The 23,110-nt window shown below is 38.6% G+C and overlaps 1 protein-coding gene across 4 annotated transcripts in view; it reads right to left on the bottom strand.

The window, feature by feature from the left end:
- Positions 1 to 23,110, bottom strand: part of ERBIN (erbb2 interacting protein) — a 121,133-nt gene that overhangs the window by 49,496 nt on the left and 48,527 nt on the right. For all 4 annotated transcript variants that reach the window (XM_064736726.1, XM_064736724.1, XM_064736727.1 and 1 more), the window contains 2 exons: positions 16,502 to 16,699; positions 13,481 to 13,598 (listed from right to left, as the gene is read on the bottom strand). In XM_064736726.1, coding sequence (XP_064592796.1) covers positions 13,481 to 13,598; positions 16,502 to 16,690 — 307 coding nt within the window. In that variant the 5' untranslated portion in view covers positions 16,691 to 16,699. The remainder of the gene's footprint in view (positions 1 to 13,480; positions 13,599 to 16,501; positions 16,700 to 23,110) is intronic.

The raw sequence follows: 23,110 nt of genomic DNA, 5'->3' as shown, positions 1-23,110 counted from the left end.
CCGCTGGCGCTCAGCAAGGCCAGGGTGAGCCGGCCGATGCTCGCTGTCCAGCCCGCCCCACAGCAGCCTGCTGCACAGGGGCCAAGGGCAGGTGAGTGAGACCGGCGGAGCTGGGGCGCTGCTGTGGCGGGGCAGGCGGACAGCCCCGCTGGGGGATGGCTCAGAGCGGCAGTCCTGGCTGCAAAACCAGCGTCCCTCTGCCCCCCGCCGCTGCTCTGAGAGCCCCGCACTGGCAGTGCCCGCAGACTGAGACAGACCTCTGGGAAGGGGCCAGGCCTCAGCACGGCCGCCAGCGCCGGGAGCGGAAAGCACTTTGCACTAGCAACGTGTCCAAAAACACCAACACAAACCCACTGGCAAAGGTAAAAAAGTCCTTGCCATGAACATTTTGGGGACAGTGAAATGGTTCAATGTAAAAAATAAATACGGTTTCATAATCCAGAATGGTAACACAGAACATACGTTTGTTCATCAGACTGCTATAAAAATGAATAATCCCCAGAAATACCTCCACAGTCTAGGAGATGGAGAAATTGTGGAATTTAATGTAATACAAGGAAGAAACGGCCCCCAAGCAGCTGATGTGACAGGACGTGGTGGAGTTCCAGTGCAAGGTAGTAAACATGCACCAAACTGCAAACATGCAAAATATTATCCACATCACAGAAGTCCTCCACACACCTACCAAGGACATAGAACCCAAAACAAACAATCACCAAGCCCCAGCAATAGCTTAAAAGCAAGAAGAGCACAGAACACTGGCATGCTGTCCTGCATCCAAAAGCCCGTGTCAATAATGAAAGAACCTTCCAGTACAATAAGTTCCACTTCTTCTCATACCCCAATTCCCGTGGCCTTCCTGCCTCCCTCCCACTTTGCTCTTTTCCTTTCCATTGTCCTATTACCCCTTTTTTATGTTCCCACAAATTCCTACCACTCTTTCCCCTCTTCCATGGTCTCCCTCCACTAATCCCTTTCCCCAGAGTTCCTTCATAATACCGCAGCAAGCGTGATTAGGAGGGAAAGAAAGGAAAGCTTCCCTAAAGTAACCATATTTTCCTTAAAGTAATGATTTCCATTTGGAGTTTCTAACAGGCACACATCACCTACACTATCTTGCACAGAGTCTATCACATCCAACCCTTTACCACAGGAGACAGAGAAACAGCCCCTGCTGAAGAAATCTCCTGACTTTGTTTCCTGATAAATCGTGCTAAGAAAACCCCACATCCCTCCTGCCAGCTCTAAGACACTCCAGAAAATCTGTTTGGACATTGAGGACTCAGAATTGTTTGCATTTTGAAAATTGTCTTATGGGTGCTTTTGATTGTTTTTGTCATTTTGTGTTGATTCAGTTGATCCTTCAGAAAAGCTTTCTTAATAACGTAAAAAATGGGGAATTGTGGAGGCCTGGGGGGGGCGTCTCCTAAGTTACACTCCACTGGCTCCTCCCCCTGTTCCTATGTCTGAAGGTGCTTCTGAGCCACTCCCTCACTTTTGCCTGATTGGGCCTCACCTTTGTACTGCCCGAGACCAAGGTCAGCCCCGAGGGCCCCTGGGGGGAGAAAGCGGGACCCTCAGGGGGGTGTGTCTGTCTGGAACCTGAACATCTCACTGCACGGCTGAATTAAACATCTATGGATATTATGCAAAGGCCCTTTTCACTTCTTTACCTGGGACTTTACTAGCAGCAACTCAGGCTGCAACACATCAGGACTTAAGAGATGGCAGAAGACAAGTAAAGCAGTGATAAAATACAAACTTTAACCAATTGGTGATAATGAGTGGCAAAGCCACTGTGCTGACTTCTCCATAAATTCAACTAAAGCAGTGACACCATTTCTTTAAAAATAGACTTTTAGATCTTTATTGACAGGAACCTGTTTGTCATACTACCATTGAAATTATTACTTTTATTATTGTTATAATAAGTAATAATATTACTTATTATTACTATATTGTAATATAATTATTATTATTATTACAAAGCAGAGCATTGTACTCTGTTACTCAAAGGTGAAAGGCAAGAAAAAAAACCATGACATTCAGTTAATCCAGGAGTTCAAATACACCTAAGTATCACAGACACTTTTGGGAAATAACTTGCTAAACTCAGAAGCAGAAGAGACCAGGAAGAACAGAACCATCAGCGGTAAAACAGGCCAACATTTCTGACGCTTCCTGAGTAGCATGCATGTTTATGCACAGGCACAGGTGTAAATAAAAATACAGCTTTATATACATACACACACACACATATATATACACATGTGTGAGTGCATGTCCATGTGTATGAGTTCAGCCATGTGAAGTTTACTGGGTCTGTGGAGTCAAAGCAGAAGATGGCAATGGGATACTAATTTAAATAATTTCCATTAGTCAGTACAAAATCAAAATTAAAAAGGTAATATTTATAATGTTATAAAGTTCTGTTTCTGTAAAGCAATAGTGTTATTTTTGAGTCCAAGAAAGATTCGGAAACTACCATAGACAAAAGAGAACCATATCTTATCTACTGCTGTCATATACTCTTTAGTAAAAAGAGAAACACACTTCCAAGAAACGTAAATATACATGATCTTAATTCCAGTTGTAGCAATAAATCTCATTCAGCAAAAGAAATATCCATACATGGAAAGCATCTAACATGACAATACCCTGTACCTGTAGAAATTAAGTTACAGATGATTTGTACGAAGTGGCCTTCTGGTGTCTGAAAAATAAATCAAAACCTCTTTATTGCTGAGGATACAAATTTACCTTCTTAAAATAAGTATTTACACTAATCAAAGTAAACCACTGCTAAGCTCTTCCTTGGAGGCCAAGCTGTGTCTCAGACTCACTTTGTGCCCTTAGTTTTGCTGTTTGAATAATGCTGAGAGATTCTCTAAGCTTAGTTTTTCTGAGAGATGGTCTCACTACTGGCCTTGGCTTGGTCCTTGGATGAAAAATTGCTCTTGTCCAACACATTAAACCTTGTGTTTATAATATTAGTTTCCACTGTCTGTGTCATGAGCTCATGGAAGCACAGAAAGCTTAAATTTGCGGTAACTACCTAAAAACCAAAACACATAGCACATCTACTAGAGGGGAGAATGTCAATTTAAGCTTACTCTCAAAACAACAGCCAAATAAAATATTAGCTATCCAAATACAGACATGTTAAATCAGCATGCTTTTATACATAATCAGAGGACACTACAGTAGTCCCCTATTTGACTATGCCTTGGGCAAGAGACAGCAACAGTTTTAACAACAAATTAATAACAGAAATTCAGCTGATATGAGAAAACTAACAATGAGGGAGCCTGGGAACTTAATTTTGCATTTTCTTCAAGCCAGAATCATCATGGTACATACCATCTTAAGCAACCTCACTGAGTACTTCAGTACTTCAGTACAGATAAATTGCCATCATTCAATATTGAGAATGACAGCATGAAATATACCTAATATTTGTAATATACATTCAGAAACTAGGGGAAAAAAAATCCAGAGACTGCCACTCTCTACCATGTGATAGGAAGTTGCATTTACTGACTGGCTATGTAACAATGTTCTAACCACTCCCTTTTCCTCAGCTATACTCCTGCTGCATGCTACAAACATGCAGTTATTGTTGGATTAGTATTGTTTCATTTCTCCCACCAAGAAAAATTCAAAAACCAAGTAGAAAGCAGAATAAATAAGAAGACAGAGACATGAGAAAAAGATATGAGGAAAATGGAGTTGTAAAGATAAAGTTGTAAAGTTGTAAAGTGCTATTGTTAGAGGAATTGTTGCTTGCTTCTCTGCTTTACATCTGTCCTCAATATTCTGAATCTTTTTCCCCATTAAGGAAGCTCAGCAAATCTCAAGGGATTCTGTGACCACATACACCTTCACTCATTTTTAACATTGTGTTAATTAATCCACTTGATAGATAACTCAGTCCTTCCATAAGCCTCTCATTAGTTGAGTACTGCAAATTGAGATCCACATTCCTTCTAAATCCTGTTTTTCTTTTGGGGTTTTTACTGCTTTCTCTGTACACTGATACCCAAGGATTACAGAAGACAGTGCAACAGTTCACCTGGTCTGTTGCAGCCTTATTCTACTTCCACTGAAAAGCATTATATGGACAGGTTCTTCAACATACCATTAATTTTGTATTTTACATGGTAACAATCACTATGCCCAACACATTTCAGTGCTCAATTTGTTTATAGATCACGCTCACTGTTTTTCAAAAAAATACAAACCATTGTGCCTGTAGACATGAACATTTGCAGAGCACAGTATCACAATCAACAATTTGCTGATCATCTTTAACCACCAGATCCAAATTGATTTGGGAGCAGAGTTCTTTTTGTGGTGTAGTATACCACAGAAGTTAGATTTATGTAATAGCTTTTAGCATTCACTTGACTGTTCTTTCCTCCCTGTTTTCCCAGATTTCAAGCCCTTTTAAACTCACTGCCAGTTTTTATCAAAAACATTATGCCCCCTCAACAACAACAACACCCCACACCTCCAAAACAACAACAAAAAAATCAACAAGGAAAAAACAAACAAACAAACCCCCCACCCCCAAAAAAACCACACAACCCCCCCAAAAAATCCCAAAACAAAACACAATAACAAATCCCCAAAGCAACAAACAAAAAGACCAAACAGAAGCTTAAACAAACAAACAAATACAACAAACAAACCAAACCAAACAAAAAAAAATCTCTGAAAGAATGTTTAAGAACATTTGGCAATAAGGTAAGAAAGAGGAATTTAAAATTCTTGTCTGAATTAAGCCAAAAGCAGAAAGCATTCATCATTCAGAACTCTATTTGGCAAAACCTCACTATCTAACCTTATGGTATTCAATTACAATCCAAGACCAGCTGTGGCACATGCCCAAAGGACATACCAAAAAGGTCATACAGGGATTTTGGGTCAACAAACACAAATCTGGAGGCAATCAACCTCAGTTCTTGATCACATAACATGACTGAAATACAGAATTTCACCTCATTTCTAACTCCTTGGAGAGCAATGATTTTTATTTTTTTTTCATAGCCTGTCACAGCAAGTGTGCACAAATGTCCTTCCTCTTGGATTAAGGACGGTAAGTATAACAGGGGTCCCCCCCACCATCTGGAGTTACACTCATCTCCTCCCCTACATAGCACAATCTTCTCCTATCACTAGGACCAATGTAACTTGCAGAGCAAGAGAAAAAACTGAGACAATTTTTTTCTCTCCATCAGGAAAGATTTTTTTTCACTCAAATACTGGCAATTCCATCTCTATAGAAAACTGGGCAAGTCAGATCCACTGTTAGCAGAATTCTTTACTGCAATGGATCAGTACTGATAACCCTGTATGCTCCTGATTCAGCCCTAATGCAGATGGGGGCTTCCTCTGCAGCTCATACTATGGTCATACCTTAATTCAGAAACAAATGCTAAAGTTAGGCATGTCCATTATAGAAACTACCACTGCTATACAGAAGTGGCAGTATCTACTGATTTGTAGTATTCAGAGAGAGTTACAACTCTTCTTAAACATAAAAATTTAAAACAAGCTTAAATTGGACCAAGAAAAAAATTTTGGTTCAATACATAAAATGCACAGAGCAAGAAAATCACTACATATGTGAAACATCTAGAAGCTGTACAGGTCATGTTCCCAAAGGAGTCTGCAGCTAGATCTCTCAGTTTGTAGAAAATGTGAGGGGAAAAATCTCTCCAAAAAACGGGGACATGAAAAAGCTCTCTTGGAGCAAAATACATTAAACCACAGCCTGCTGAGCACTTACTCCACTCTGCATCTTTCTAAGCATACAGAACACACAGACAAACATATACTTTCAGTTTGCATGAATACAAATTACCTACTTTCTTCCCTCACCTAGTCTGTTTATCCTGGTCTAACTTCTGGGCAAGCAGCTCCACCACAAAAAGAGAAACTATTGTTTTGTTCTTCCCCTCAGGCCCCTGCTAAACTGTCTTTCAAGCCCATATGGATGTAACACAGTAAAATATTTTTTAAAAATATATGCCACAAATATCCCAAAGAATAGGAAAGATCCATTCGCAAAACCTGAAATTTTGAACTGAAAACTTAAAGTATACATCACAGCCTATATTCTTAGATAATTATGCATTTACATATTTATGTATTTTACTTTAATGCTGCATACCTTCTGAATGCAAATGAGTACTTTTCATTATTTGAAGTAAGCAGTGTATTAGAACCCAAACAATTCAATGCACTGTACTGACCCACCTACGCTTACTTTTAGAACATTCATTCCCCTTTTCATACTCTTTCCTTGCTGCAGCTGGTTTCAGACCCAGCAGCATCTCAGGCTTACATGAGATGCAAGTCTCATCTGTAGTACAGCAGTAACACCTTTCCATTACAGTTTTGGGGTTTGTGGATTTGGATTTTTATTGCTTTTATACACACGTCCTAGCACAGCTAAGACAGTGCAGCAAACATTTAAGAGTCTTCTAAGCATTCCTCCTCAAACCATTTGTAAGATCTTCAGTTTTTAGAGTAAGGTCTCTCTAGGCCTTTTCTAGCTGTGTCTCTTACATAATGTAAATGAGAAGGAATATGAGTAGCAAGACAGGTTTCTCAATACCTGCTCTGTGGAAAAAAAGGATAGCCAGTAATTCTTGAGTAATTCAGCCAGGCTTCTTAAAGACTTGCCTGACACACTAATTTCCCTAAACTAAAACATGCCAGGGCAGGGTAAAATTGCAATATGTGGAACACTAGCAGAGCTGTTGACAATAGTTGTGGTGATAATGCTGGTTTGGACAATTTCCAAGGTTACATGGTTTTCAATCATGTTTAATTCATGGACGGAATAATGTCAAGTACCCAGAGAAGCACAAAAAGTAACCATAGGAAGCTGTTTTGCTTTTCCCTGCCCTGTCCTCTATTACCCTAGACTGCAAAATCAGTGTTGCATATCCAGTCACTTTTTGCTGTTACATGACAACTGTCACTCAAAGCATACCCTGTTACAAAAATAAAGATACAAGTTTCTCCTTTGCTGAACTGGTAAGGTGCATAGTGACAGTGGTGACACCACCAGTGGCTTCAGTAAGTTCTGGGTGGACTAAACACTAGGTTTGAGCTGGACAGGAGGTTCCTGGGGTCAGGGAAAACTGAGTAACAGCTGAGACACCTTTCTCAGGATTGCCAGGAAACAGCCAAGTCACAGCAGTTCTTGCAAATGAGAGAGAGCAGTTCTGGAGTGGAGAAAGGAGTAGCTAGAGGCAAGCAATCATGAGAGACTTAAATGGGTCCAGTGAGTGTGAGGAACAGGACATGTGGCTTTAGAAGGAAGTGGCACAGGGGTCTCCATGGCAGTCCACGAGGAATGGCACAGAGGAGGGGCCACTTCATCCTATGGAGTCATCAACATGCACCTTTTTTGGCAACAAAATCAGTGTCTACCCATTGCAACTGCTGTACTGAGCATGAAACCCAAACAGAGAGGCCACAGCTTCCACACTTGAACAGACCTCCTGAAGTCTCAGAGAGCCATCCAAGCCCTCAGCTGCAGGGAATGCCAGAATGTGGAAGCCCTGCTAGAACCCAAAGGCAGAGTTGAGTGCCATGGGTGCAAGTGTGCCCAGACAGACAAGCTTCACTGCATAAAGCGCTCACTAGCCAGGGTACCATCTGGGAATCTGAGCAGGCCATTGATGCTAGCAAGGTGATGACCCTCCCTTAAATCCTTGGAAGCTGAAGTTAAGTTAACATCCAACCCAAGCAAGTAGGATCAGCTAATTCACAAGGCAACGGAGAACAGACTCTTGTCTCAACTCAGCAGGAGAAAGAATGTTCCCTGTGCTACCTATCCACCCCTAGAAACAGATATGATGTTCTGGAGTTAGAAGAAGAATCTAGGACAGGTAGTTAAGATCCAGAAGAAGATAATTCTACTAAATTTTTATGGTCGTGTTTAGGGCGACCTAATTACAGCATTCCAGTACCTGAAGGGCTGTACAAGAAAGGTGGAGAGGGACCTTTTACAAGAGCAAGTAGCGACAGGACATGGGATGGATGGGACTACGTTTAGATTTGAAGATAGGAAGAAAGTCTTCACTGTGAGGTTGGAGAACACTGGCTGCCCAGAGAAGCTGTGGATGCTTCCTCCCCTGGAAGTATTCATGGCTGGGTTGGAATGGGACTCTGAGCAACCTGGTCTAGCGAAAAATGTCCCTGCCTCTTTCAAGGGAGTTGAAATGAGATGATCTCTGAAGTCCCTTCCAACACAAATCACTCCAGTCTACAATGCTATTCTATGCTGTCTTCATATGTAAATCCATATCTACAAACCCTATAATTACTTTTACAATACCTTTTCTTGTGTTACAAACATTTCTTTTGAGTCCAAGAAGACATTTTAATGAACTTATTTCCGAATTTCAGATACATACACTCAAATTTCACATTCAAAACCTTATCTGCATTGAAATTTCATTCAATTCACATCCTCTCTTACACACAGAAATAATTTTACTGTGAATAGACAGATTCTTTTCAGTACCTTCAATATGACAATGTATTTAAGAAAGTACTACAAACACTTGAAAAAAGACTTTAAATAGAAAGGCTGCCTACATTTAGTGCACATTTATAGGATCTACACAGTGATACACTATCACAGAGCTACAGACTCAGAACTCTGCAGGAAATCAATGATCTTCCATTTCACTACCATGAATGATTTAAAAAACCTGGTCCTGTCCTCCTCTCTGTCAGTATAAGCAGAGAAATAGCAAATTTACAGCAAGTTATTTTGTATTCAGGATCTTCCTGTCTTACTTCTTCAGCAGAAAATGAAACTTCGATCTATCTCCCTCTATTACTATGAACAATTCTCAATCCCTTGGAAAAGCCAAATTCTTAAACATACCAGATGGGTAACGCAAAACTGGGTAATTTCTTGATTTCTCATTCTCCAATTCCACAACTTCTGGCATAGAGCATATCAAAGACAGTTTGCCAAATCAACAGATTACTTTTGAACATTGAAGAAAACATATTTGCTCTAAATTTGTATCTGTTAACAAAATTCTTTAAAATTACTGGAATAACTTTATAGGCAGATATGTCTGGAGGCAGGGGGGGTAAGGGGAGGGGAGTGTTTTCTTAGGTTTAGGTTGTCTATTTTTCCATGAAGATTCCTTGTAATACAGATTAACAAATTGACATGAGTAAATTTGTTGTAACATCACTATGAAAGAAATATCTAAGAGACTACTGAAGGGACTATTATTTCCAAAGCCCCAGGTTACTCTTGGTCTTGCTAGTAATTTTCTCATCTTGCTGTTTAATCCTTCAAAGGCCTGAATAATATGGAATTTAAGAAATCAATCTTTTTCTTTCACCACCTGCATGCAGGGAAAAGTACATCATCTCACTATTTCCCACTAGACTAACCCACAGACACAGGCAATTTCAAGTGTATTTCCCAAGCTTCCATGAAAGCCTGATTTTCCTGGCAGTCACCTCATCCTATGTTTCAGCCTTTCAAACCACTTGATTTGAGTAACCTGTAAAGCTAATTCTTCTGTATATACATTTAGATACGCCATCAGACATTGCATATAAATTCCTTCCCCTTCTTCAAAGAAGAGTAAAAAATATTTCCTTGACAGCCTTCCACATTGCCCTAGATGCATGCTAAGGCTGGCATGCCAGAGTCACAAGGAAATTATTGTTCCCTAAAGTTTAACCCCAAAAGACACCAATTTGGGGGTGAAGAGTGGAGTTGTGGAGTTTTTTGGAAGTTGGAGTATTTTTTCTGTACAGCTGTCAATACATAAATAAATTTGCCACACAGGATTAAAAATGTTTTGATTTCCTTTAGCCTCATAAATAAAACATTAATTAAAATTAATTTTTCTACACTGGTCTCATATTCTGTATGCTGCAACTTCTCTTTAAGATGTAACTTGTCACGTTGGGTGGGAAAAAAGGCATCTTTCAATGCTTTGTATCGTGCAGGATGTAATTTCTGGTATAGAAATGCAGAAATGCAGTTTATTTATTGAACCATTTATTCAAGTATGATTTCGTCCTTGTGACTAGGCCATCACAAGGCTTCAGGTTGAAATTTCAAAGCTGAGATGTATCTGGAAAGAAGCAACAAAATACTTCTGATATTAAGGGTTCACAGTAGCCTTGGGAATCAAATTAAAATGCCACAAAAGAACAGCAGACATCCTCATTAGGAAAAGACTACAGAATTTATTGACTACTACGAATAATTAAAGCAGAGTTAAGACTAACTCAGGTCTATGCTTGCTGCACATATAGCAGCAATTTGGTCTTTCTGGGCTACACTCGTGCCACAACCACTTCAGCAGCCAAGGATAATACATTCCAGACCACACTCTTGTACAAAGACTTCTCTATGCTCCTCGACTCACAAGGCTTAAAAGCTTGCATTCTAACTCAGCACATCTCAAAACATACATCACTTCCAACAGTAGATAAACTGACAGAAGAGAAGTAGTCAAATGAAAATCTGTAAATCAAAAAAACACCCTGTCTGCCTCAAGGAGACCCAATAAGAGAAGGAGCTGCATGATAAGAGCCAGAGAAATATGCATGTCTCCTGGCTTCCTGTATTTTACTAAATTTTCCCTGCGCTTCTACTTTTGGTCACTGCTGGGGGATGCTAGCTTAGATGAATTCTTGTTCTGATAAAATGTTATTAAATATTCTTAAAGTATCAGCATTTGCACATCTGCTGTGTCTCTGCTACAGAGTTTTATATATTGCGCCCATGAAACCAAACACATTTAAGCCAGAAATGGAAAGCGCAAGAGTTTTCCCATGCTATTAAAGCATTGCTATCTTGGACTAAAACCTTTCATGTAATGAATCTGCTAACTTGAAAAATTTCTGTGATTTTGACCCTTCATCTAAACATCAAATATTAAGCACACACATATATATGCTTATAATTCTACTTGGACAACTGGATGGTCTCCCATATGACTGGTCTCACTCTGTAAGCCAGATTGCAATTCATTAAGTAACTTGGAAACATTTTAAATTTGAAGCTTAGTTTTTCATTTTCCTATCAGCTCTTTATAAAATTAAATACTCTGGTAAATACATTTGATTATGTCTATGCCAGAAAAAGCTCAAATATTTTATGTGAAAGTCCTATCATATGTCATGTATATTGAGTATTTGAGAACTAAAGTCTAACTATCCTTCTAAAAATACAACCTTTAAAAATAAATGCATATTTGATGTCAAGGCATCTGCACTTCATGATTTAGCCCAATCCATCTCAGAAGGAAACAACAGTACATCAATACTTCAAGAAAAATAGAGGAACTATCACCATTCACTTGCCACAACCACATGAATCTGAAAACCACTGAATTATTTTAGAATTCGGCATCTCTCATGATCCTGCACTTTTTGGGCCTACTCCACTAGCTTTTTTCATAAACTAAAGGAAAGAATTATTTCCACAGAAGCCCACTGCTTCCACATTCTATTATTTTGAGATATAACAGAAAAAGGAAGAATTGCAGATTTCGATAAATTTTGCTATTCTTAGAAAAGTAATAAATTACCTCCTGCTATTTGGCTCTATTATAGACACCCATCAGAACAATGAGAAAGTGAGCAGTAAATTCTTACAAAAAGAAAAACACAGGGGAGGAGAATAGGCTTGCAGTTGTCAAGAGAAAAATTTTCCATGGTTGAAACAGTGGAGAGCTGAAGAGAAAGGGAACGGCACTTATGCCAACAAACGAGGTCTCAAATAATACCAAATTTATTACAGAATAAAGACCACTATTTCTTACTTCACCCAGCAGGAACAAACAGGGACTCTAATTTGGTTCTTTTAATTTTACAGAGGTTTTAGAACTACGGAAGACAAGATGACCCCAGCAAACAAGCTTGTGACCTCAGAACTATTTTTTATGTGCAACACTAGTCAGAGAAGCTATCCAAATTGTGATAAGTCTGACACCAGGCACACGATAATAGTTTAAATAAGCTTGTACTCCCATTGTACAATGTACTGCCATTTCTCTGAAGGATGTTAAAAAAAACTCCAACCTCTAGAAAACAGAGATTGATAGTTTACTGGGACAGTGTATCTCATGCCTTAGAGGAACAAGTGTTCTTTCAGTACTGAACTCTGTAGGCTTAGTTCAGGGCCATGACATTTTAGACAGACAACTAAGTCCCTGGCTTCAGCTGCCTATTTATGTACATGAGCTATGGAATTTGCCAACAGCAGCACTCAAATTCCCTTTTGCTCTTTCAAGACTTCTGCATTGAGAACCTGTGTTGCAAACAGTTAATACTTTCAACTGTTCATTGCAGGACAAAAAGATTATTCTTTCTCTTTTCTGTGCTACTGTGACAGTTTTAAGGCTAGAATTCTTTAAGAAAGACTATCAATCCACTTGTACCAGGAACAGATCAGTAACAACCAGGTCAATTTATTGCACTAAATGCTGTGTTCATTAAGCAGAGATAAGAGAGTAAGAGTTTAAGTACAGAGTGGGCTAAAACAAATGACTGAGGAAAATACCAACACTTCAACAACTGGAATGCTTTCTTAATAAAGCAGAACTTCGTGGAGTCATAATTACTTAGCAGCCCACATAACACAATAAATTTAATGACAAAATCTTTGGAATATTTATGTAATTCTTATATTCAAGTATTATTTCAAAGAGGTATCCTCTTACTTAACTTTAAATTAGTAAGACAAAACTATTCTATTCTCCTCAATTAGCATGACTTAATGTCCCTCTCAAGTAAGTCACACAACTAAGTTTGATGACAACATTATTTCAATTTCCTCACAGTTGCACACATCTGCCAACTTACCAAAGCACCACCATCAGTAAACCCCCATGAATACAATACTTGGCTGACAAAATTTCATAACTTATAGAAGTCTGACTCTCACAGAATGATGGATTTTTAACAAGTCAGACAAGTGAACCAAGTCAGTGAGTCTATGGACACATAAGTACACTCCTCCATGCAACAGAAGTTACCATCCTCAAAGCAGGACAGCAAAGCCAAGTCCTACTATACTACAATATTCCAAGAGCTTATTAAAATAAACCAAAACAAATTTTCATATTAAATAAATAATACTAATAAAATCCAGCAAAATTTACAAACTCTCTTCAGTATAGTGACAGATGACAAAAGTTACTAAAACTAACATTTGAGCTTATATATTTTGAGAGAATATAAAATGCCAGATAGTGTTGTCTACAAACCAATCAATGTAAGAGATACAATAAAATATCACAACCAGATCATAAAAGAGCATCTTTTTATTGTAAGCAGGGATTTAGAGTAGTAATTTTAAAGTTATTAGCTGTGCAGCTTCTAGAAATTATAGTTTTGCTATTGTCTTTGTACAGTCAATGGTGATTTGCCTTTTAGTTACCTCAATACAAAAAGCAAAGTGACTTACCATTCTTGCTGACATCCAGTTCCCTGAGATTAATGAGATTTGCAATGGATGCTGGCAATGTGGTTAGATCATTGTCTGGCAAACTCAGCTTGTGTAGGGACTGACAGTTAAAAAGTTGCTATTGAAACAAAGGAAAAAGTGAATGTGATTTTCTATCAGTTTTCTCTATACAGCTTTTGTTTTTAACCCCTTGAAACTTCTGACCTCATGGCCTGAAGATCAAGCTATTTAGAGTTTTTGTCTATCAAAAATTTTTAAATAGTTTCATTGAAAATTTACTCATTACAACACATCAGAAAGCAAAAAACTGTAGATAGGTACAAGGCAGCAGTTATGCTTGATCCTTCCTACAAATGTCTTCCAGGATCTCAAAAACTGTAACCTGTAGTTACATATAGACCTGCAAAGATTGCAAAACATTTTCTATAATAGACTTGCCATGTGACAACCCAGACGTAAAGAGAGTTTATTCAAGAAGAAAAAAATTGACAGACATATTTTGAAGTAAAATCATTCAGGAACACAGAATTTCAGTAGGTATTCACCTCCTCTAAAAGTATAAATTTCATTTTGTTATGTCTCCCAATATTTCTCCTGTTCATGCTTCCTACCCTTAAGTACAGAAAAAAAAAAATCAAAAAAAGTTTAAAAAAACCCCTGAAAACTAGTGAAAAATATTGAACCAGTGAAAAAATTGAAACTAGTCAAAGTTCAAGCTAGGGGTACAGAAAAACTGTCTAATCCCTTCTGTATACATGCATTACCATCTTTAACAAATAGACCAGAGCCAGATCTCTTCTTAAATGCAGGGTACCTAGAGATTCTTCCTCAAAAGTTTAACAAATTGACAAAGTAGGGAAAATAATCTTTAGAAGAAGAAAAAATAAAAAACCTCAGAAGATATGCAGAAAACTTACACATAACATAAAATAAATATCTCTGAGTAAGCAATTGAGAAGTTTAATCTGAAAAATTTATGATGAGTACTTCTTTCATTACAGCTTTGGACAAGATCATTCATTGACTTAGTGAATTTCTCTTTTGAAATTCTGAGAAAATATAATAAAATACCAGGAAGGGTTCATTGACTACAAAAATTTATCCCAATCACTATCATACTACGAGCTCAGTTTGACCAAAATTTTTGTGTCCCTCTCAACTACAAGGCCACTATTTGAACCAGAGACTGAAAGTGCCCCATTCCGGTAACATTTGTACATACTGCCCCAGAACAAAAGCAGACATGAATTAGCACGATGGACAGTTAAAGAAATGAGCTTTAAGCTGTCTACTGCTGTTTCCAACTCTCCAGATATATGCCTGTTAAAACTTATTTATCATTCATTAAGGCTTTGAAGAGTTTCATGTCACTTAGGATATGGTGATGGGCTCAGGTGTTTTGGAGCCATTCCCTTGCTTCAAGAATATATACTTAGACTCTTTCCCTGGAAAGCAATAATCTAAACTCTTGGAATCGTTAGAAATTTCTATGATAACTCAGGTCAAGGCATACGCAGCAAGAATTGCAAGATCCCCTAAAGGAAAATGGAAGGGGAAGGGAGGATGATGTTGACTTTGCAGTTACTCCTTTTGTTGCTCTTTTTCAGTGTTTACATATTCATAATTACTAGTAGTAAATGCAAGAAGCCACATAATTAAAGGCTATTTTACTAAAGAATTCTTATTTCTTCGAAACATCAGAGTGAGAGAAAAGTAAAACTGTTACAGTTTGAGCTTTTCAGATCAAATGCACACTGTAGCTCCTGGAGTAAAAAAGCGTACTTTTTCAGACGTGATTTAGCATATAGGATGAAGGAGGGTGAAACGATTTCAAGTGTTAAGTCAATTTTAAAGCTAAGACCACGTACCAATATTTCATGTAAAGTCAATTCCTTCCCTACCACAACCTTTCTCCTCTCCAGGTTGCTCATACTGTGTTGCTCATAATTTGCTCATACAGCTAAATTAAGGAGCTACACTGTAAGAACTGACTTTGAAATAAGCTGGAATTCTGAAAAGATTCAAAACGATTAAAAAAATCCAGCAGCCACACTGATGGGTCATAAGGTTGACAAGCAGCTTCAAAACAGTTGTGTTGTGGCATACAAAGGTGAGAGCACAAAACAGCACTGGGGCAAGGAGAAAAGGCGAGAGTGTGAATTTCTTAACAGGGTTTCCGAAAGCTAGAGAGGGCCTGATAAGTATCACACCCTTCATATTTGAAATGTCTTAATAAAAAGCCTTTTTCAGAGTTGGAAGACTAAATAAAATGGAAAAGGAACACACAGCTTGAAACTCTGGGTCATATTGGCTAGGATAATTTCAAATATTACAGGCTTTCCCCCTATAGTTCTGCTTGGAAGTTTAATTATAAAAATTTTGGTCAAATGAATAAAAATCACTTTGACTACATCTTCACCACCTCTAATCTCTCTGCTTGTGTCCTTTGCCATATTTGAATTTATATGTGGGGGCGTTTTCTTCTGAAAATTGAAAGGGTAGCAAAAAATAATGACCAAAATTACTTAAAAGCTGGAAAAAAATCTTTAGTTTCTCAGAAATATGCCTTTAAGTATGACTTATCCTAACATAAAAACACATTAACTTGAAGAAAGTGTAGGCTATTACATGTCCCTGCAGTTAAGAAAATAAAACCAAAACCCAGAAAGGAACAAAAGACAAATGTTCAAGCAATCTTTCTACTCACAATCTTTCAACTCACATTAAACTGTAGACTAGACCAAGGCAAGTGGTAGCCTACCTACTTCACAGTGCACAGAAACTGATTTATTAGCCAGTCCGTTCTGCTTTGTAACTCTCTTGAGCCAGAGCTGTTGCTTGAGCAATTTCATTCCAATTGATGCAATAAAGTACTCCAGCTGGAATGCATAAACTTTCAGTCTACCAAGGCTGCTTCATGGCAAGCTACGGCCCAAAAGCTGAAGCTGGACACTATTAGCTTCTGCAATGCTGGTAAAGTAAAGACATAAGTGTACCTAAAAGCAAAATCATCCAACATACCTTTGGAAGCTCTTCAATCTGATTAGCATCTAAATACAGTTCTTCCAAGGTCTTTTCAAAAGTAAAAATCTCCTTAGGCACCTGTTCCAGGCTGCAGTGAGAATAATCAAGTGTAGTCACAGTTTCCTCCTCTCCACGCAGACAGCGGCATGGCACCAGCCGCAAAAACAAATTCCGCTTCGTTGTCATTTTCAGGCACTGTAAAAGGGAAATTGGTCAATTTAAAAACCAAGACAACCTCAGAAATACTCACGTGCAGTTTCTCAAACTTCCACTGACCACTAAATACTGAAAAGAAGTAGCATATATATGTTCCTGCATATTTATTTCTATACACGAGGCACAGTGAGAAGCACGGACTTATTTTCTTTTAAATACAACAGAACTCTAATGACATTAAATGGGGTTAACACACCTGTAGATACCAGAAGATTAAGCCAAAGTTTAGCCTATGACTTGTCACCAACTAACACAATCCTACACGGCAGAGAATCAGAGAACTTTGAAATGGGCATTTCTGAACTGTCAATTGTGCCTTTATAATACAGCTTATTCCACCTCTGCAAAGATTAGTGGGATATTTTTGTTTAGCACAATAAAATTCACCCTCTGCAGAGAATTAAAGTGTAGCTACAGGAAATCTAATCAGGTTTTTTTGCTTCTGTACATGTAAATTCACATACCTTAATTTCAAATCCCTCATTTAATGACAGAATACAATAAAAAAAACCAGTTTCTACCAACTGTTCTATCTGCAGTTTAAATGCACCAGATTTTCAAGAAAACAACATGACCTCTTCTTGCAACTTCACTCCCTTCGGAAAACTTCAACACATCTTGCTGTGCACACTGGAACAAGGAAACTTCATGGGAATGTACCTTTCTTTTTCTGGGAATGTACCTTTCTTCCTTTAAACTCGCTGCTACAACAGTTCCCTCTATTCTCCATGACTACATTATTCTGCATTATCCCTATTCATCCTGAGAAGGCAAACCTAAATGGTGCTGATTCGCTAATCACTTACAGCATACACCAGCAATGTTCCTGCCTCTTTTCTCCTCAGCAACAGCACACGTGTAGGTCTCTTTCTCTAATAAGCAATGGATTCTCACAAAATCTTCAGAATGTCACCTCAGGTTTTAAGTTTGGCTGAAATTAGATGACAGACTTAATCTTTCAAGAAGGACCAACATATGCAGACGAACAACATGATCATGTCAGCTTCATTTCCTCAGGAAATTAGCCTAAAAATACATAGTTCTCCAAAACAGCACTGAGTATTTATTTTCTCAATCAAACTGCCCGCACTCCAAATGAAAATATGCCTTTTTTATCTCCTTTTTTTTTGAACTGCTGAAATTATATTTCTACTTCTGGACTAGTGACAGGAAAGTTTCTCCTCCAAATGCCAAAAAAGTCTTTCAGACACATTTAGCAGACTGCAGTTCAGCTTTCAGACAGTATGTTAGTAATCCAGGGAGAACATAAAATACCATGCCCATGGCACTATGTAAAGTCACAAGCAAGTCCCCTTTTCTAACTAAGACACAGAAACAAGTAATGCACTTGGATTTTCCTCTATGTGCAGCTTAGCTTTCCAAATACTTCACAGTATGTATAATTCATATGGCAACAGATCAAGGGACTGCTATATTTTAGTGTTTTCATTAACCAGTAGTAGAATTTATCACACAGGCTGTGAACAGTCAGATTCTACATACATCCATTAAAAAAAAAATGGAAGAAAACTTTTCATTAGAATAATGGAATGTCAGAACCTCTTTTTTAAACAATGCTTCCATGTTGCTAGAATTTTGTTACAACGTTGATTATCAGAACACAGCATTTCATATAAAACTGCAGTCACATTTAAACAAAATTGATCTAATAATTTTTAAAAAAATATTTAACTGTATTGCAATACAAAGACATTGGAGATTGCAAATTTCACACTGGGGATCTGCAGAAAATGGAAAAGTCAGCAAAACAGATAGCATAACCTCCTCCTGCCTCCTTCACAGGAACAGACTCAAGAATGACATCCTCTAGCCACCCACAGACAGATGCCAAGGATGCTATGGAAGCTGATGTGCTCACTATATCAAAGTTATCCATGCCTTCTCCAGGCCTCTGATGCTGCACACGAAAACACAAGTTGAATTCCCTGGCCAACATCTAAAAACATAAAGCCTTGGACAAAAAAGAAATTTTGTCTCATTTTGCCAGTAGTTCAGAGAACAGCAAAACTGTGGAAAAACACAATACTTCCATAAGAAGCATCAACAGCAGTCTCTTTAAACAGGAGTATAAACAGAAGAACATATGTCACGGAAACAAGCATTGGAAACAGAGATTGTACATGTGAATTGATTACCAGAAGTCTGGCAGGGAAAGGCACACCTATATCCCACCAGCTGCAGCCGTCAATAAGTTCACTTTGTCCAGCCATTTCAACTTCTGAGAACTATATTTTGAAAGCAGAATATTAAGAAGTTTACTACATGCTTCATATGAATAACAAAAAAAGATACTACTCGCCATTCAAGTCCCTTAAAAACACATTCATTACACTGCCCCCTTTTCTTCAGTGACTGCTGTCTTCACATGGAATCCTACTTGTCTCTGCCAAAAACTCCTAAAGCCTAACAATGCAAAACCCACACACAACTAATTTTCCTTACTTATTCCTTTATTTTGTAAGAGAGATTTTGAGCTTTTGGAAGGTGTGGGGGAGAAAGATCTGGTAAAAAATCACATGCATCCACAGCACCATAAACAGATTAGTAAACGAATGCCTGGACAATATCTCCTTCAGTTACCATGTCTCTTTAAGTATCTAAACTCACAGCACATCTTAAGCCAAAACAGTCAAAACTCATATATGAAATACCAAATAAACAACCAAAGCACTGGTTTGACCAACCTGGGTATATATTTAATATATATATTAACTGGTAACTCTTCAAAACCTAGAATGAACCAAGAAAGCTTCATTTAAGTGAAGACAGGAAACTACAATGTGCTTTATTTCAAAATTATTTTATGTTTGTTCAAATTTTACTTACACATACAGGAAGAACTGTTTAACACTCATGTTCTACAACAGAGATGGCTGCCAATACTAGGAAATGGGTGTGTCAGGATAGTGGCAGGAAGCATTCCCCACTGTCACTTCTCTACAATATATGTTTTATAAACCAACAGTTAGACATACACACTTCTTATCTGTCTCTGTCTACTCATCTTGTGGTCAGTTGCCCAAGCAGAAAAGTTGTAATGAATGAAAGGAATGAGAAAATATAGAAGAGAATCCACTGTTAGAACTATCAAAGACAGGAAAATGTAATTTCACACACTTGTGCTTTTCTAATGTTGCTCAGATAGAAACTTCTCCATGTTTAGTTTGAGTAAATACACAGAATGTAAAAAGGGACACAAAGGACAGTGATTTTTTCCTGCCCATAAAACAGGCAAGTCTAGCAGGCAGAAAAATCTTGATTTCCTAATATACCACAATATCAGACTACCTAAAGCACCAAATCCAACAAAGTACAATTGTCTTGCAGACCTGCAAGATTGTGATGGCTTATTTTACTCCACCACTTAACAACTCCAGTACTTTATGAAGCACCTCGAAGAGGAAAAAAAAGGAAAAACCCAAAACACAAATAAAACCCTCTTGTTCCCTAAATCATTAGAGGTTAGGTTAAACACAAGTTTATCTGAGGTTCACAGCCAACAGGAAAATTATGACCCTTATATAGTTCTTGGGTTGCTTTGCATTTTTTTTCACTTCTTGAAGGAATAGGAAGGGAAAAACTACTCTGCACAGGCTGCAGGTGATCTCCTCCACCTTGGACAATGGTCTGCAGGGGAATCTCTGTTCCAGTGCCTGGAGCACCTTTGTCCCCTCCTTCACTGGCTCTGGTGTCTACAGGGTTATCTCACATATTCCCACTTTTCTTGCCTGGCTATTGTACAGTTGTTTTTAATGCTTCCTTATACATGTTATCACAGAGGTGCTAACAAGATTGCTGACTGACTTAGCTCTGGCCAGTAGTGGGTCCATCCTGGAAACAGCTGGAATTAGTTCCACCCAGCATGGGGGCAGCTTCTGCATGTGGTGAAGTCACACCTGCAGACGCTCTGTAGGATCCCAGAAGGATCCCTTATGGGGCTAAATGTGTTTGTCTCAGACACCAATAGCAGGGTGGCTGTGCCGCCAACCAAGGACTTTAGGTAACAACAGCCAAGGACTGCTGGCAACAACATGCTGTGAGAAAGAACAAGATGTGACTGGACAAGGGGCCACTCGGAGGTAGGACAGCACTCCTCTGGGACAAAGGTCTCTGATCTACCTCCTGGAGATAAGCACAGCTCAGCACAGCACAAACAGAGAAATGAGGTGGAGAAGCAGGCACAGACTCTATGGGGAGAACAAGACCACCAAAGACCCAAAGCCCTCTGACCCATTTCCACAAGGACCTGGAAAAACAGAAAGCACATGATAACTAATTAACATTCAAAATCCAAAACTTTTCTCCAGGTCAGGGAAAGCTTACCAATTAAAAAGGCACCCAAAACCAAGCCCAAGTGCATGGGTGTCCCCTGGACATTCTATTGGCTGGATCAATACTGGAGCCAGTACTGTCTGTCTCTCACTCCTTCTCTATTCATCTTTAGTTTGTCTCTGTCTCCTTCTTTTCACCCTACCCCTTTATCCAAAATCTACTTCTATGTATTTACATTAAGAGGTGTAGGACTAATGTACCAGCTTGCACACCATATTTAACTAACTAACAAAACTTCATAAGCTTTTGTGGATTCTCTAATTTTAGTTATTCCTTTTGAAAAGCATCTACAAATCTTGGGTTCTCCCTTCCCCTTTCAGGTGGGACATCATACCCCAACTACTAAATCCTTCCCACCTACACCCAATACAAACTATAAACTGTAAAACTGAATAGAATTCAATCATGTAATTTACTGTAAAATGAAGCTGAAAAGAAAAGCATTGGTTTGAAGACAATGGAAGAAAACAAGATAAACAGCAAGCTTGAGTATACACTAAATTCTAATTCAGAAGAGACTAGCATCACTCAGTGAACCATCACTCTTCCCTTTAACTCTGATGATTCCCCGCATACTGCCCTCATCTAAGTACCTGACAGTCCAACAGTATATGGAGACCTGCCAGAACCCCATGGGATATTTGCAATTTAACCTCAAGTAGAGCTTAGGATCACAGTAATTTTGTCCTCAGTCTATGTTAATTTATTTTGAAATTAGTCTCTTAGACTTCCTATCTGATGCTAACAGGATGGGATCACTCATGGTCAAGAAAGCACTGCTTCCCCCTCCCAGGCCTTGTAAAAGAATGTTATATCAGCAGCAATTGAAAATGAAACCAGGTATCAGATGTCTATACAGAAAGGCAAGTTAAACTAGGCACCCAAAATACACAGTGAAGTACTTTTTAGTCCACCTCACTGTCTACAAACTAGTGCAGAATTATGGAGCTGACCACATGTCAACACAGAAAAGGGAAAGATTGTATTGGGGGAGACCGTAACCTAACATGCTGCCTGACAGACACAGAAAGGTTTAACTGACCAACTGACAGAAGTCCCAACATTTTCATGTCAAAACAAAGAATTATGAAAAAGCTTACAAGGGTTTTCCTCTGCCTAAAGCAGCAACAAGCACCACAGAAGACACCAAAACACAGACTTTGCGGCTTCTCAATGAGAGATGCTATACTGTGAAAAGTAACAGCACAATTTAATAATGTCTTCCAGTTAAAAACAGCACTAATTCTCATGAATTTGGGGAAACTATAAACAACATAGCTGTTTCTAGAAGGAACAAAAAACATCCTACGTTTTCACAGTAAACAGAGCACAGAATTATTCACTCTTTAAACCCAAAGTACTTGGCACCTCTTACTCATCAGGAAATCATGGGGATGGGAGGGGAAAAGTATGTAGGGGTAGCATTAAGGCTTGGTACAGACTTCCCCTAAAATCAATCCAGTCCTCTTGGGCAGGAAAGGTGAAGTCTTAAAATAACAAACTGCAACCACTATTTTGCACATCCAAGCTTCAAAGTGTGTTTCTCTTCAATCATTTTGCGTGTCATCTTTGGGAAACAAAAGGATAGCTCAGACCTGATGGCCACTGAAAAGGACCTGAAACATGCAAAGACAGCATGCATTGTGAAGAAGCTTTCCCTTTTTAAGGATCACTGGCATTCTCTGGTTCAGGGGTGAAGCCTTATTTGGTGACAATGCCAGCTTCAGGTATTTTCACTCCTTCATCCCTTTTCATCCCAGCTATTTCTTTGTCTCTTCTAGAAAAAAAAAAAAAGAGGCCCCAAACTGCTCTGGTTATGTCATACATCTCACTGAATGAGACTGGCAAACATACCAGTACAAACAATGAACCAAAGTACTACACTCTGGAGAAAGAACAAGTGGGTGGAAATAAAATGGACACCATTTTAACATGAAGCTATAATCTGAGGCTGCCCGGTTCTGGCATAAAAACAACGCTTAACTGCATCCATGGCTGTGAGTTCTCATGCAGGCAAGGAACATCAAAAAACACACT

The sequence above is a fragment of the Zonotrichia leucophrys genome, chromosome Z (assembly GCF_028769735.1).
Source record: "Zonotrichia leucophrys gambelii isolate GWCS_2022_RI chromosome Z, RI_Zleu_2.0, whole genome shotgun sequence".
Classification (NCBI taxonomy): domain Eukaryota; kingdom Metazoa; phylum Chordata; class Aves; order Passeriformes; family Passerellidae; genus Zonotrichia; species Zonotrichia leucophrys.
The sequence above is the reverse complement of the archived record's forward strand: the minus strand, read 5'-3'. Positions and strand labels throughout refer to the sequence as shown.